A 17,167-nucleotide genomic window follows, 5' to 3' on the forward strand; every position below is an offset into this window, starting at 1 on the left:
ACAAAACAAAAACCAATTCGCACAAACCAATACTTCATGGATCTTGCACTTCAAAAATTCTTCGACAAAGTATAGACTCAAAGAAAACACAACAAATACTGAAGAAAAGGATTGAACAATTGTTTAATTTATGTTGTACGGGACTCTTTGATCACTAGCTGATTTGTTTCTTTATAAGTTTGTTATTTGAAATTATCAAGACTTAGGTATTAATCTTAATTTATTCCAGTTAGTAGTTCATCTCTTATTTAAGTTGCCTATAAATATAAACCAATTAAATATTTTTCTTTAGTATTAATGATGAGTTGATTTAATAACTAAGTTTGCCTATTAAATGAATTGGCCTTTCTATCTCTTCCATATCTCCTTAGTTTCTCCATCTTTTCTTATCATATGATTTTCCTCCACTTCCAATGATCTAAACCTAACTTTCTACATACTTTCTTTCAACATTAGTTGGTATTGGATCTAGATCTGCTCTTCATCAATTGGTCATTAAGCTAGATCTCTTCAACATTAATTGGTATCAAAACTTCGCTTTAACTACGTATTATCATTTTGCAACTATTCTAGACCAAAGGCCAACGCTATAGTACTTCTTTTAGATGCTACACTTGCATTTCTGATCTGATATGCTAATGAAGATATATGGCATTCATGCCTATTGAAACTTCAGCCAGCTAGGCTTTCTAATTTGTAGCCACTCTATGTTTGGTAAATTTTCTCTTTGAATAATGTTACAATATTTATGAACTTTGATATTTCTAAATTTGAAAAGAGTAGGGTTATCAAGATTATTCATTGATTGGTATGGCATTATTATTATTATGATTATCATGCTACTCTAACAATGTTGACTGTCAGGAGTAATCCGACTATTGTTGTGATTGTGGTTATCATAAATCCTTAATAATCTTCAAGAGGTTGAACAAATTTTAGTGGTCTTTCAACAATTTTAGCAAGAATTGAATAGATTCAATGAAAAACTGTAAAAAAGACAAGAAAACAATCCAAAATTAGTTCGCTATTGAGCAAAATAGCATGGATAAGTGCTCTCAATGTCTTCAAGTGTTAAATAAGGACTATGCTTGTGGGAATAGTGAAGTGAGTGGAGTAAAATTCTACTAACTAATCTGGATGAATTTATAGAAACACCTTCTGAAATTTAGTAAAATCTGGAACATAATTTCCCCTATTGATCATTCACAGAATTGCAAATTCATGATGCTAAAATTTGTACTAAAATACTTAGCATAGCCTTATACTTCCAAAGTGCATATCCAAATCTCCCTTTTGTGGAGAATGATATATGAAATGATTCTTCAACCATCTTCTATGTTAGTGCAATTGAGTTATTTACATATGATGCATGCGGCAAATAAAATATTGGCTTCGTGTGGAGTGATAATGCAAAGTTTCTGAGTCCATGATTCCAATTTTACACCCAAGCTCCTTTATTTAGCATTTGATTAAGCTCACTACATTTGACCCAAAAGTGAAAAATATTATGTCAACTACTTGTAGTTTTAGTTATAATCAAGAAATAAAAGTGTGTTGGAAGTATTGATCTTATATTTGAAATGTAGTCAAGTCCTAAATCTTTCAATTGGTTTACTTAAGTTTTAGAATTTATTGAAAAAGCGTAATCAAGTTATTTTAGTACACAATAATTAGATTGCCTATGGGGCAACCTCAAATTACATTTGCTTGCATTAATTTACGACTTAATTACACCAACTGAAAGGTTTGGGAGTTGATTGCACATCATTGCACCAACTCAAAAATTTATGACTTGATTGCATTTCATAAATACATTTTAGGACCTGCGGAACGATTTTCCCATCACAATATTTACAATTGACTTTAGGAATAGTGACAAAATGACTCCTAAAACTTATTCTAGTTTGGCATGTTTAAGAACTAAAACTTATTTTCCTTTGTTAGTAAAACTTATTTCAGTTGAGCATTTGAGTCTTTCCCTTGCCCAAATTAGTTTCAGAGGACAGCAAGTATCTATGGCACTTTTCATCAAATTTTCCTTTCTTAATTGTAAAAATGTGGTGCAAATATGGTGATGCCACTTTAAAAAAGGTGATAGAAAATTTAAAAAGTATGTATAAGAAAACAAGGCAAGAGAGAGGGAGGGTTTGTCTTGGCTTTTGCACAAGCGAGGGCTGCAACCGTACCCCAGGTCATGGCTAGGGCACTGAGTACCCTCGCTAAGTCACCAGCAGTTGCCAAACTTGGCTCCTCGCGGCCACGCGAGTGAGCCCACCTGCCTTCATGCAAATTGCCAAGGGTGGTGACAAGCCATTGCTTGCTCATGATGAGGGCCAACCCTCACCGGTAGGAAGGGAAATAGTAGTGGCGCTCCCTGTGCAGCCCTCCCCCCCTTTGATTGACGATCTCTCGTAGGACTTTCTTTTATTTCCAGTTTCATATTACTTCTGATTTTTTTTCTAATTTTTACTCTATTTTTAAATTTTCAATTTTTCAATGTGGCAATGGTGAAACAACTCCCTTTGTGCTTGAGGAAGATCCATCACCATGTCAAAGCTCATGGAGGACCAAAAATATGATAAAAATGCAGAATTTCTCTACAAAAATGGGACGGACTTAACAAGTCTTGAAATGCATCAGTTGTGCAAATTTTAGGACTTAAGTGCCGAACCAACACAAGTTTTAGAACTTGTAGTGTCATTAATCCTTGATCTTACATTGAACAATATTTAAATTTAAGCAGACATCTTTGGCATTGTCTAGACTCTAGATTAATTAAAAGTTGTTAATTGAAGCTTAGCCTCTCATTAATATTTGTACTTTAGCTACACTTTAGTCTAAGACTTGAAAAGGAAAGAAAAAAATATGAAGTTTTTGAAACTTATGAATTGTTTTGATATACATTTCTATATGTTTATATTAAAGAAGTAGCTTTGAGATGTTTCTCATTTGAGGTCAAAGGTTTGTAAAAGAAAATGATAAGTTATCATAAATGATTTTGCAAACCCTTACATTGTCCTAGCTCAAACCATCATGACGACAAACTAGATATGCCATGCAAGAAGAATGAGTGCATACCTTTTCAACGAGTAAAAGTGGTTGATGTGTTGGAACACTACCCTCCAATTTTCTACAACTAACATCTCCGAGAATCACCTTCACAGCTTTGCAATCTTCAATAGTAAACTCTTTCAAGGAGGGCCACTCTGAAATATGCTTCCCTTCGTAGAAACTTCTGAGTTTTGGCATGTTGTGAAGATACAGAGTAACAAGTTGAGGAATTATAATTTTGTCGGCTGCTTCTTCAAGTTTCTCCTCTTCCTTGGCGACAATATACTCTATCTCTCCACAACCACCAAGACCTAGGTATTGGAGTTGTCCTAGACTTTTTGCCATAGACATTGTAAAAAGGTTTCTCAAACGTTGGCACTTCTCAACTGTCAAGGACTCCATACAGTGAAGCAGCCTCTTCCACATGGATGGTGGAATCACATTCATTAGGTTGTGACACTGCTTCACCTTAAGGACCTTTAGAAGACAAAATGATTCCACATGGATTTTATCATTCCATATTTCTTTCTGTTGAACTCCCTCAACGTGTAGTTCTTCTAACTTTGGAAATGCAAGCTACAAATGTACATATATAAACAAAAATATGCAAAACAACTTAGGGTCACAACACTAAAAACAAAGAAAAATAACAGATCGGATAAATTGGATACCTTCTCATCAAATAGAGGATGTAACCCATCACCAGCACAACCTAAACTAAAGCAAATCAAACTCTTAAGGTCATCAAGCTTGAGTTTGGTTAAATGAGGGAACTTGAATGTCTCTACGGTTTTCCTTTTTCCTTCTTCCATTGCTATTATGCCCCGCAGGTTATTGCAACAGGAAACATTAAGGACCACAAGTTTATCGAGAGTTTCAGCCGTGGCACTTGAGAAGATATATGGCAAACTGTGACAACACCTCACGTTCACTTCCATCAGACTAGGAAATGCCAAGGTTACTTTGCAGTCACTCTTCAAAATGTCTCTCAGCATTGATAGATTCAACAATGTCATTTCTCTTAATGTAGAGAGGACCAATGGCTTTTGCCTTTTCTCAGAGCCGAGACTTACCGGTTCAAATAATGCTTCCAAGGAGGGACAGTTGGCCACCTCAATTTTATTTAGACTCGGCAACCTATCCGTTATATTTGACAGAAAAACATGTGACAAATTTTCACAAAGTTTAATGGTGAGGGATGCAAGTTTGCAGAAGGACTGTGTGGATTTGATTGTGCCATATTTTCTTTAATTGGCACATGGAAGAAAGCTTCAATTCCTCCAAGCTTGGAAAAAGAACCTGCGTGAAAACATTGTATATATATAGTAATTTTGGTATAGAATTTTATTATGCTACCAATGTACAAAGATAAACAAAAAGTAGGCAAAATTGCTTAAGGACAAAGCACTAAAAACAAAGTAAAATGACATAAAAGATAAATTGGGATATGATACCTTCTCATCAAATAGAGGATGTAACCCATCATCAGCACAACTCGCCAAGTGGAAACTAATCAAATTCTCAAGGTCATCAAGCTTGATTGTGCTTAATTTATGGAACTTCAAAGTCTCTAAGGTTTTCCTTTTATTTCTTCCATTGCAATTATGCCCTGTAGGTTATTGCAACAGGAAACATCAAGGACCGTAAGTTTATTGAGAGTTTCGGCCGTGGCACTTGAGAAGAGATATGGCAAACTATGACAATCCCTCACTTTCACTTCCATCAAACTAGGAAATGCCAAGGTGACCTTGCAGTCACTCTTCAAAATGTCTCTTAGCCTTGATAGATTCAACAACGTCAATTCTCTTAATGCAAGTAGGACCAATGGCTTTTGCCTTTTCTCAGCACTGAGACTTATTGGTTCAAATAATGCTTCCAAGGATGGACACTCGGTTGCCTTAATTTTATTTAGGCTCTGCAACATATCCATTGAATTTGACGGAAAAATATATGAAAGATTTTCACAAAGTTCAACAGTGAGGGATGCAAGTTTGTAGAAGGATTGTCCTTGGAGCTGATTGTGCCATATCCTCTTTAATTGGCACATGGAAGAAAGCTTCAATTTCTCCAAGCTTGGAAAAAGAACCTGCGTAAAAATATTGTATATGTAAAATGGCCGAAATTTTTGGTATATAATTTTATTATGTCGAAATTCAAGGGCAACTTTGGGAATGACCAACAGCAAGTTAGTTTCTCTGCCATGAAGTGCCAATCTTTTGGTACAAAATAATGATCTAGTATCTACTAAATTGCTTCACTAACTAGAATTAGAAGAATGATCAACAGAAAAATACTATAGATGCTTACCTTTTCATTGAAGAAGCCAGGCAAGGACAAGCTAGAGTTGATACAACCAAATGCTTGTTGTAAACCTGTATCAACTGTCATCGATTGTTGTCTTCCTTTGAATGAAGAAAATGTCATCATTTTGGGGCACCTGGATATTGTCAATCTTGTTAAGGATAGACAGTGGATATAATACTTTCCATATGAGAATGTCTTGAGTTTTGGCAATTCCTCAAGAGACAAGGAGGTTAACAGAGGAAACTCAATAGTGTCGGTGGTCATAGCTTCCTCTAATTCTTCTTCTTCCACATACACAATTTCCTCCATCATTGCACAACTCACTATTTCTATTTCTTTTATCTGCACGAGTGCTTTAGCCATGGAAGAAGAAAAAAGAAACCTTAGGCTCTCGCAATTTTGCACCTTCAGTGTCTTTAAATTTCGGAAACACAATGCTTTTCTTGGATTCTTGTTCCATATGCGTTCCAACCTTGGTAAGCCACCCAAGGTTAATGTAGTTAATTGCCATAGAATCTTGACATCCCCACTAGTCGTCAGTTCTTCAAGGTCAAATACTTCCCGTATTAATTGACATCTTTCAACCGTTATAGCTTCCAGGTTCTGCAGCCTTATTAGCTGCAAGGGGTGAAAAACACCACATGATCTCATAACAATGCTATTAACTAGAAAGTATGAATACGAGTTGCATGTGAAATAATAACAGAAGAAATAACCTCACATAGTAGATCTAAAAATAATGGAAGATAAAGCGGAGCGGTGATTTTGAATTTTCCCTTATCCTTCTATAAAATTATCTACTTTACACTTATTTATCATTTATCTATTATGTATTTGGACTTTATTATACATATATTAACGAGGATCAATTATTGAGGTTGTTGTATTTACCCTCACATTTTGTGCAATCTGCCTAAATTTTAGAAATTCATGGCATAGGCTCAATTGATTTTTCAATGTGGTCTGATATAATATCTCAAATGACAGTGCAAAAAAAAAAAAATCTTAATAATTCTCTCCTAAATAGTTATGAACTAAATTGATAAACTGAAAAATAAAAGTATACTTTTAGTTGATTTGTAGGTGTTAAATAAGCCTAGCATTTTTTCCAAACTGTTCCAAAAAAAAAAAAAAAAAGTATCTCTTATCGAGAGAGTAAAAGTAAAAAGTAATTATAAATTTATAAGAGAAATACTAAAGTAGTCTTAAGATTTTAATGTCCCCATGCATAGCACTATAGGATCCATTATTTTCTGGTATTGATGTAAAGCGGAATAGATGCCACATCGACCAAATGTTAGAAAAACGGTTCATCTCCATAAGATCCATTGGTGGCCATAACATCTATAAATTGGTCATAACAGCGCCGTATGGTCATCAAAGTCAATTTCAGCAAAGGATCTAATTTAAAAATATGAGGACCCAAGATACACTTCCTCGTCATAAAAAAGTTATTTCATGTAGAAAGTAGAAAGTTTTAGTCATGTAGCCAAGAAAGAGAATTGCTTCATTTGATAGTGATTTCAGTCCAGCATCATGCTTTTGTGGTTTGGGTCACCTGATAAACATAGTTTTAAAAAATAGGTAGAAAAAGGGGTTCCAATTTTTTATTTATTTTATACTAACAGCATAGTTATAAAATTTGTTAATTCCAAACAATAGTGCACAAATTAATGCTAGATGTGTTTCTAGTTAATACTTTCAAGCAACAATTAAAGATGTGCCGTACATAAATTCTACCAAGAATATTAGAAAAGTTATTAGAATGAAGATCTGTGGTAGATTTGATCACTACAAAACGTCCATAGCTCACATAAATCAGAACAAAACAAAAAAATTAATTATTCCACTAACATCTCATTTTACCGAGGGTAACAAACGCATATCTGCCTATGGAACATGATAATTGAATTCTCATTCCATTGTCACATAACAGTTCCATCAACTCACATATAAGAGTACAAAAAATTTTATATGATGGGACTTTGTGTAGAACCACATTTCCACTGAGGTCTATTCACCTAACCCCACTTTTCACAATTATTGGAAAGAAAAAACAGCAACTTAATCGTCTCAATTACCTTAGCATTATTGTACTCGAGACGAAAATTGCAAAATAATTTTCTGTAATCAGTTTATCTGGATGTTATTTTACGCAATCTCTAATTACATTCACTGTTTTTTCGCTTTAATCAAGTGGATATAATAGAATCCTACAATTTTCCATAATTATTATATGAAGGTCATACAAATTATATCGGTCGCAAATACTTTCTTGAAGTTATGATTATATCCATAACTGTATGTGTATATACTTTACCATAAAGCAATAATAAACTTTTAGATTATTTGATAAATCAATACATCGTATGGTGCTTCTTTAATTATGTTGATAACATAACACATATAAATGTAATTAGCTAATATATATGTTTTTATGCATTCATATCTACATAGCAATTATATTTTGAAAAGTTAAATCATTATTTTGTCTTAATTAAAAAAATATATTTATATGTACTAGTAGACTTCTCTAATACCCATGCATAAAATTTCATTTCCTATAAAATGCAAAACGTATCACATTAGTAATCACCCACATATCAAAAGCAAATTGAGATAACTCTAAAGTCAATATTTCAATGTGCTTATAAATCAAATTTTCTGAAGTATTCACATTTGAACAAAATCAACACTTTTTTAACACAAAATACTAAACAATCCAAATGTTGCTACAAAAAGAATTTGCATAGTTAATAAATGCATATTACTTTGTCAAATTACACGAAACGACTTACATTGTATCTCCAAGGTAAATATTTCAATAAGTCAATTTTATTTTGAAGTCCGCACAATGTGTGGGAACTATATCAGTTGAAGACAATGTTTATTTATAACTCATGGATCTTAAGACTAGCCGGAGAAAGTTTTCTCCAATTAGGATGATCTCGATGGAGGAAAACATGACCATTTTAGAAAACATGAAATTTACCTGTTGTCTTTCGAAGAGTACAACTGAATGGTCCATGGTTTTATAGAAGCTCCTCAACTCCGGCAAGTTTTGTAATGTTAGCCTACGCAAATTGCATGACTTCACTTGGGGATCAACATCTATTTCATCTCCAACTTCATCTGCCTTAGCATCTGTAATAATTTGCTTTATCAAGTAGCATCTACTTATTTTAATGTCCTCTAGCTGCAAGAATATTCTCATCAGGGACGAATGAAACAAATGTTTGATTTCACCGCAATTATCCAATTTCACAATCTTTAATTTGCTAAAGGATTCTAGGGCAAGACGGCCGTGAAAAATCTTCTCGAAGTTGTTTAGATTCTTGAGAAACAACGATTCTAAACTTGTAAATGCGGTGCACTGGATATTCTCGGAGTGAACGACGTACTGAATTGAGGGGCTATTTTGTACGTAAAGATGCTTCAATTCCTGAAAACCGTTGAAACACAAATCGTGTAACTGTGATTATCTCGCAATCCCACCAAGTTGAGATCTTGTGTTCTTTGCAAACATTTTTGCGCCCACTCTTCATGAAGAAGATTATCTGAATCTAGGTTGAGCTTTAAAGTTCTGGTTTCTTTGCACTCATCTGACCAATTCCAAACGTCCCCAATTACGATTCGATGCTTATTTAGTTTCCCAAATGGCAGGTCTCCTGGGATACTGGCTGAACAAGGAATGGCAATGTATAAAGTGCTCAACTTATTCATGTTCTTGAACTCAGCTAGGCTAGCGTTGCTTCGAGTGGTTTCATCTTCGGCCTCCCAACGATCAAAACTGTATTGCATAAACAATTCTTCTAATTCAACCAAGCTTTCAAGCACGCCAGGTTCAATGACTCTGAGCATGGAACAACTTGTCAAGTCCAAAAATCTCAATTCTGTTAGTTCACCCACTTCTTTGGGCAGCCGAGCAATTGTAGAGTCACAAAAACTGAGGAACTGCAATCCTTTCAGCTTTCCAAGAGCAGTCACATCCTCTAAATGGCATGAATCAAGACATAGTGACGTGAGGTTTTTAAGTAACTCCATCGACGAAGGTAGGGAGGTAAAAGATAAGCCATTCAAGTCCAAGACTTGGAGCTTCTCCGTAGATTCGAAAAATGACTCGGGCATATTGAGAGATCGATTGTCTTTTGATAACAGAAGAATTCTCATGTTTGGGCAGTCCAATTTTTCGGGAAGTTCATCAATGCCAACATTATTGAAGGCCATTGCGGTGCATTTTCTGAGATCATTTTTCGACCACTCTTTAAACCCTGAATCCTTTCTCCCGACCAAGGCGTTCCATTCCGTGTCAATAAATTTGTCACGCATAGAGATGGCCACATCAATAAATAAGTCATGCATACTCAACCATACCAGATCACTGCCTAGCAACAAAGAAGAGTCACGCAGGCGGCGTAGATCCATAATTAACCTATCTCTAGCGTCTTCCATGGTCTTGCTGAATTTTTTATGTAAACCCAAACCCATGCAGTAGATAAGGGTATCCCTTATGTCACATCTTCCAAAGTGTAGAGCAAGAACCAAGAACAATGATTTGATCCTCTCATCTTCTAAGTCATTGTAACTTAGTTCCACTATTGATTTTATACTCAACCCTTCTATATTGGTCAAAGCATTCCTCCATTCAGGCAAATCTCCTCGCTTCAACCTTTTTGCTACCGAGAGAACCAAAAGAGGCAAGCCTCCACAATTCTTGACCACTCCATCCACCAAACTCTTAAATTGAGGGTCCTTAACTTTATCCCCCACTATCCTTTCAAAGAGTATTTGTGCTTCTTCATGCTCTAACACATTGAGTGGAAATTCTTGATCAGACCCCATCTCAGTGTACAAAACATATCGATCTCTAGATGTTAGCAATAGCTTGCAACCTCTTACTTTATTATCATATCCGCAAGGGATTCCAACTTCCTTCAACTCTAACTTCATCCACAAATTATCTAAAATTATGAGAATCTTTTTTTCAGAATATTCCTCCAACCTCTTGCACAAAAGATTTGCTCTTCCACGAGTAGTTTCCTCATTTGTTAGCTTCAGACCAAGTGCATAAGCGATTTCTCCTTGAATTCTTTTTAGATCTGGATTGCGTGATACATTTGTCGTGGCAACCACATTGAATAGCTGCTCTTCCTTAACTCGCTTTTCTATGTCCTCCATAAGCTTGGACTTACCAACCCCCCCTGGTCCATACACTCCAATCACATGCACCTTGTCATCAGCTATAGCCTTCATTACATCCTCTGTGATTGAAGCCCTCGACTCCAAGACATCTTCATTCCTGAGAATAGATCTTGCAGCAGAAGTGGTAGCAGTGACGACTCCTATGGGAGTATTCTCATAAAAGACCTTCCGGAAGATACTGTTATTGCTTTTGTCATGGAGACCCTGAATGACTTGAGTCATCTTCTTCACCTTCCTGCCAATTGGATGGCGCACCACAGGGTTGGGGAGCCACCCACGGAAGCAAGCATGTTTTGCACTTTCGTTATGTTTTAACAGGTTATCTGCCTTCTCAGTCTCCTCCTTCACACTCTTCAGCCAATTCTCAACATCCTTGTGTATGGGTTTTCCGTTATACACGGCTTCATCGACGGAGTGCTCCACCCTCTCCTGTGCAGTCTTCAGCTCCTTGACTCCATTTTCGAGATCTTCGACGTAGCTCTTGTAGTACAGCACGTACCCAAATTGGCGTCCAATGGGAGCAATCAGGTACTCCCCGAGTTTTGACACAAGATTCGATGCGACGGAGGTAGCAAGTTCCGCACCCATAATTACTTCTTTAATTTCTAGAATTCCCCTTTTCCCCCCGTCTTTCGTTCCTCTTTTGTCGCGTCCTTTTGATATTCGCTTAAACAAATGGGTGCGAAGGAAACTAAAAAGAGAACAGAGCTAATCAGTTAGAACGGTGAAACAAAATCACAGAAGAGAGAGAGAGAGAGAGAGAGAGAGAGGCTGGAGTGTACGGAAGCATGAGCGATGTAAATAAACAGGGACTGAGGAATATCGGCCAGAGCAACTTAGAACGTACAGTTACTTGGCAAAAAAAACTTGGTCGCTCCACGACGGTGGCTCACTGCACTCGGTGCATCCAAGTAACACGTTACAGGTCTACGTGGACAACTTGCTGATTATTTTACGAGGACGAGCAACATTTCACCGGTCTACCATGTGCAGTGGAAGGCTAGATTTTTTTTTTTCTCATTTTTTTGCTCCTTTAGTCCCTGTTTTCTTTCATACTAGTTCAACAATTGTCGATTCGAAAATTGACAGTCAGAATCATCTAGAACATTTTCTCAATATTTCAAAGCTAAAAAAATTTATTTTCCTTTTTATGATTTCACCTTAAAGCAATAAGTTGAGGTTACAAATTAAAAGATGCCGTGTACTTCGTAGATAGCTGGTAATTGTTTTGATGTTTGTACAATCCACCTTTTGTTTTGATGGCTGGTAACTGTTTGATGTTTGTGGGAAATTATAATTTAAAGGAAAAAGTTGCACCAAGTAAAAATTTTGATACTGTTGCTTTATTTTAAATAAAATAAATAGGGTGGGGCCATTTTTCCCCACCTTTGGTTTGGTACAAATATTTTATTATCAATCGATCAAAATAACCTTCTATCCTTGAAAACATGGTCAATCACCAATTCACCCTGCTTTTTTTCTCTCTCAACTCCTCTTCGGGTTCTATGTTTATTATTAATTGACTAAAATATCCTCTTGAGTTTGAAAATCAATTAATTATTAATTAAATATACTTTTTGTAATTTCAGATGGATGAAATTCTGTGAGATTCTTAGGTTTATAACTTTGGTCAATAAAATACTACTTTGCCTAGATTGTTAATTTTTTAATAAAATTTTCCTATTCATCTTAATTGTAATGGCATTTTTATACTGACCACTACTCACTCCTACTTTTTGACTTGAGCAAAGTTGCATTGTCCAAATTCTTTTCTCACTCACACCCACGCACACAACGCAAGTACGCATGCTCATTATTCATCAACAAACAACTTGCAATTAAGATATTGATTAACTGAGAAACGTATAATCTTAGTGAAATATGATGAGGACAGAAATCATCACGTGGTTCTGTCCTTTCTGTCCCCTTTGCCTAGATAAATTAGCAAATGACCGTCGGACAACGACAAACAAAACAAGACAACGTAAAACCTCAAATTTATCATCAAAGTTGCAATTAGTCAAGAAATATTAGAGGGAAATGAAATAATGAAGGGCAACAATGTTAGAATAATTAAATATTAAATTATACACTCATCTAATAACTTAAGTTTTTATAACACAGTGATCTCATTAAAATCTCACATGATATTAGAGTTAGAGTTCCTGAGTTCAGATCTTTTCAAGCACCATTTACTTCTTCAATTAAGTATGTCCATGCTTAATGCGAGGCAAAAAGACTAGAATAAGCGTGAGGAAAAATATCAAAATAATTAAATATTAAACCATACATTTGTCTAATAATTTAAGATTTTAAAATAATTGATAGTAGTCTCCTCAAAATTTCACAAACAGATATCGCCAGATATCTTGACCCCCTTAAAGACATTTTTCAACCTAAGCCCGGACGGAGTCGGTTGTTTCTGACTTGGACATAGGAAGTTGTTAATGAGGAGAGTTGGGGTCCGGTGGTTACGGTGGGATGGAGTGCCGTTTTGAGTTCTCACATAAATGGTGGGTCAAATCCAGAAAAAAAAAAAATCAACCATCGACCTCAAGGGGTCAAATTTGTTTCACTTTCTAAATATGTCAGGAAAAAAAAAGCACGTATTCTCTCACTGCTTCTACCTTTTTGTTTTTTATGTTCTCTTTGATAAAAATAAATTTTTTACTTATTTAATGATAAAAAAGACACGCCAGGCATATATGTAATGCAGGCACCATTTGTTTACGACAATTGCCACGTAATTCTCCTGGACGGAAAAAACAATGGTGGCACATTTTTATGCCTTGATAGTAAATGCTTTTTTGAAGACATTTGAAAAGTTGAGTTATTTGTGTCCCTATGATATATGTCAATGCTTCTGCGATGATCCTATAAGATATTTTATGGACTAAAAATTTTCATGTAAAGAAACTTCTCATCCTAATAATATTAAATTTGAAAAGTTGATTTTTCCTTATCAAATATATATATTATAAAACTTGAAGTACTTGAACTTTCAAAGTTGACTAATCTACATGAATGCATGTATATTACCGAATTGATGTACCTCGGGACTTATCAAATTCTTTTCAAAAGCATTTTTGTAGGAAGAGAAATAGGAAAATTCGTGTTCATGCTTCCTAAAGTTTAATAAATTTGCTGCTTGATCAATTAGGGATCACACGTGGAAAAATCCTCAATTTCGCGAAACACTTGAAAAATATATGCGGTACCAGCACTCGCTAGATTGGATAAACTTTTCGTCAAGAAAGAAGCTATGAGGCATAACCAAGTCAAAACATAATCTTGAGGACCTAAGCAATAATTTCTTCAATGCTCTACACATTTTCTCACACTATTCCGCACTATGCAATATATTTACTTATTAATTACTCTGTGTTTGAAAATATATAGCTAATGGACGGCTCGTAGTCTGGAACTTTCAACTCATAAATTTAATAAAAGGCCCATATTGATTAGGAGGAAAGATAGTTAACAAAAATGAGTGGATCATGTTCACCGGCCAAAATTACATGGCATAGTGACATCCTAAATAATCGGGGGTTATCAATCTCTACCCCCTCAGAATTATGATTTATAATTCAGTTAATGCATTATATTAATGGGCAACTGCAAGATCTTATTATTGGTCGTGTTAAGAAAAAGGGACATGTATGTTTTTTATCCATTAGATTTAACGAAAGCTAAAGGTTCTAAAATTCAGATTTTATCAACAAATTTTCGTTGGACGATCATATCTTCGCTCTTCTATCCTTTTACTTTTGAATATCATTACTCACTAGTGATTTATGAGCTCACACAAGCCACCACAAAACCCTAAATTGTTACTTGATATGTTATTTTAACATATTATATTCTGTTTCTCCGAATTCATATAATAGAATAAAAGGTCGAAAAGTTACATTTATCATATTTAAAATTTTTATCGTTTGTTCTTCATCACTTATCAAGTGAGGTTGTGAGGTAGATGGAGCCTCAACAAGTTAGGCCTTTTTGTTAGAAAATGTAGTCATGTGCTAAGCATAATAAAATACAAGCATCAAGTCAAGGAGACGTAAAATATGTTACAATTTGTATTTTACTCTTTTGTTATCAAATCGAGTAATTTTGGTTAGCATGTGTTTGCAAAGATCTCTCTCTCTTTCTCTCCCTCCCTCCCTCCCTCCCTCTCCACATGTTTGAAAACGTTTATCTGTGTTGGATCCTCTCGATTAGTAAACAGATAAAGAAGGTTTAAAACAACTCTGTCCAATTTCCTATGGATTTAATCTACATACAAACTTACACTTTACTACGAATAAAGCAGATGGAATTTTGGTAAGTTAAGAGTGAGGTTGCATGTTGAAGAAATTTTATGTATAAATATATATGAACTGAAGGTGAGGGCCCTCAATTAAAGGTTTTCCAATACCCACCTTCAAGAAAAGAAGAAATGGCTTTTAGGGTGCGTTTGTTTGCGTTTTTGTTTAAAAATTGTTCCGTGGAACGAGAAATAGAAAAAAATGTTTCTGTTCCGGGGAATAATTTTTGAACAAAAAACGCGTTTGGTAAACTTGTTCCGGGAATAAAAAATAAACAGAAACACGTTTGGTAAATTTGTATAATTTTTTTATTTCTTTTATTTTTTCTATTTTTTTTCTTATTTTTCCTTTTTTTCTTTTTTCTTTTTTCTTTTGTCTTCTTTTGGCTGGTGGCCTCGCCCGGCCACGGTGAGGCTCGCCGGCCCCGGTGAGGCCGAGCTCGCCCGGCGGGTGGCGAGGCTCGGCCTCGCCGGCCACCGCCAGCAACGCCGACTCACCCGAGATCCGGCGAGGCCGAGCCTCGCCGGCCGCTGGGCGAGCTCGGCCTCGCCGGATTTGGGCGAGATCGAGCTCGCCCAGCCCGGCGCGAGGTCGGCCTCGCCTTGGCTGGGCGAGCTCGGCCTCGCCGGATCCGGGCGAGCTCGAGCTCGCCTAGCCAAGGCGAGCCGACCCTCGCCTAGCTACGGCGAGGCTCGGCCTCGCCGGGGACGGGTGAGCCTCGCCATGGCTAGGCGAGGCCGCCGGCCCTCGTCGGCCCGGTCGCCGGCCTCGAAAGAAAAAAAGAAGAAGAAAAAGAAGAAGAAAATAGAAAAGTGTTCCTCAAATGTGTTTCAGAAATAAGAAACACAAATTTGTTGTTTCTTATTTCTGTTTCTTTTTTGTTCCTGGGAACAAAAGAACAAAAAAGGAACATAAACGCACCCAAACGCGTTTCTGTTCCTTTTTTGTTCCGAGAACAAAAAACAGAAAAAGTGTTCAAAAAAAAAAAAAAAAAGAAAAGAAAGAAACACAAACAAACATAGCCTTAGTCAATCATTTTGGTCTCTGATTATAGGCAATATTTTGAAACCAATATAAGCAAAGTAGAAGTCAATATGTGATTCCATTGTTTCAACCAGTCCAACTATTTATACTGATCAGTTTGAATATAAAAAGTGAAGTAATAAGCAATATATGTAATATTTTGAAAAGGAAAATTGACATCAATAGTCTCTAAAATTTGGCCCAATGTATAATGTCATCCTCGGACTTCTAATTTATTTAATGTAGTCCTTAAAGTATTCGTGAATGTTCCATGTTACAAACTTTCAATTTGTTTAATCTAGTCTCTTAACTTTGCATGATAAAGTCAAATTAATTCTTCCGTAGCATTCACAAGTTTTGATAATTACACTATTTCTCATATTTTCGAATATATTTTCATTTTAATTCTTTTGCTAAATTAACAAAAAATATAGTATCTTTTTATTACCTTTTTGGTATTTATAAATATTATCATAGTTTAATTTAACTAAATTCAATGACGTATAAATGCTTAGAGCGACAAATATTATTGCCTCTAAAATGTGTTTGTGTTGCAATTATTTTACCCATTTTATTTTTTCTTCCATTATTTTTATTTTTATTTTTTATTTTTTTGGCTTTTGGGTTTGTAGGGTAAAATCAATACAACCAAATTACCAAACAAAAGGTTGAATGTGAAACAAGAGTTGATAGCACGCAAAAGTTAGATATAATAATGACACACGTACCAGGACTGGCTTCACTGTAAGGATGCAAGGGGAACTGAGATTCTTGGCTTCACTCCGACTTGTTTGCAAGATGGATGAAGGGCAATGCAGGCCAAAATCAGTCCTGATAATACCATAATATGAGTGGACATATCAGCATCAGGCAAAAACAAGTGGACACTGTGGGGAAGAGTACAGCAGGGAACTGAAAATTCATTGAAGAGAATTGTAGTTTCAATACCTTCGGCTTCGACTTGGAATGGCTAGAGGATGAAGGGATTCTTTGCCGAGTTCTTGAAGGAAAGACTAAGCCCGACCTTCTAGCGAAGAAAAGAAAAGGAAAAAAGACTAAGCCCGACTTATTGGACTGGCCATGTGCTGCTAGAGACATCAGGAAACACAAGTAGCAGTCAACAGGTCAATGAGTTGTATTCTATAGACCAGACCTTGGTATTGTCCAAACTCTCTCTCCCTCTCTCTCTCCCTCCCTCCCTGCCTCCCTCCCACGTGCAGCACAAATACCCACGTTCATTGTTCATCAAAAAACAACTTGCAATTGAGAAATTGTTTAAT

At 35.8% G+C, this 17,167-nt stretch overlaps 1 protein-coding gene across 1 annotated transcript; it reads right to left on the reverse strand.

Moving 5' to 3' along the window:
• Positions 1–3,078: 3,078 nt before the first annotated feature.
• On the reverse strand, positions 3,079–11,145 carry LOC104435163 (probable disease resistance protein At4g27220). Its single transcript, XM_039306988.1, has 6 exons — positions 8,986–11,145; positions 8,348–8,797; positions 5,359–5,973; positions 4,506–5,137; positions 3,723–4,350; positions 3,079–3,627 (listed from the first exon to the last, which is right to left on the reverse strand). Exons 1-4 carry the CDS (start codon positions 11,143–11,145, stop codon positions 4,622–4,624), a joined length of 3,741 nt encoding a protein of 1,246 aa, XP_039162922.1. The 3' UTR covers positions 3,079–3,627; positions 3,723–4,350; positions 4,506–4,621.
• Between the last annotated feature and the right edge of the window lie 6,022 nt (positions 11,146–17,167).

The sequence above is a fragment of the Eucalyptus grandis genome, chromosome 2 (assembly GCF_016545825.1).
Source record: "Eucalyptus grandis isolate ANBG69807.140 chromosome 2, ASM1654582v1, whole genome shotgun sequence".
In the NCBI taxonomy this organism is placed as follows: Eukaryota; Viridiplantae; Streptophyta; class Magnoliopsida; order Myrtales; family Myrtaceae; genus Eucalyptus; species Eucalyptus grandis.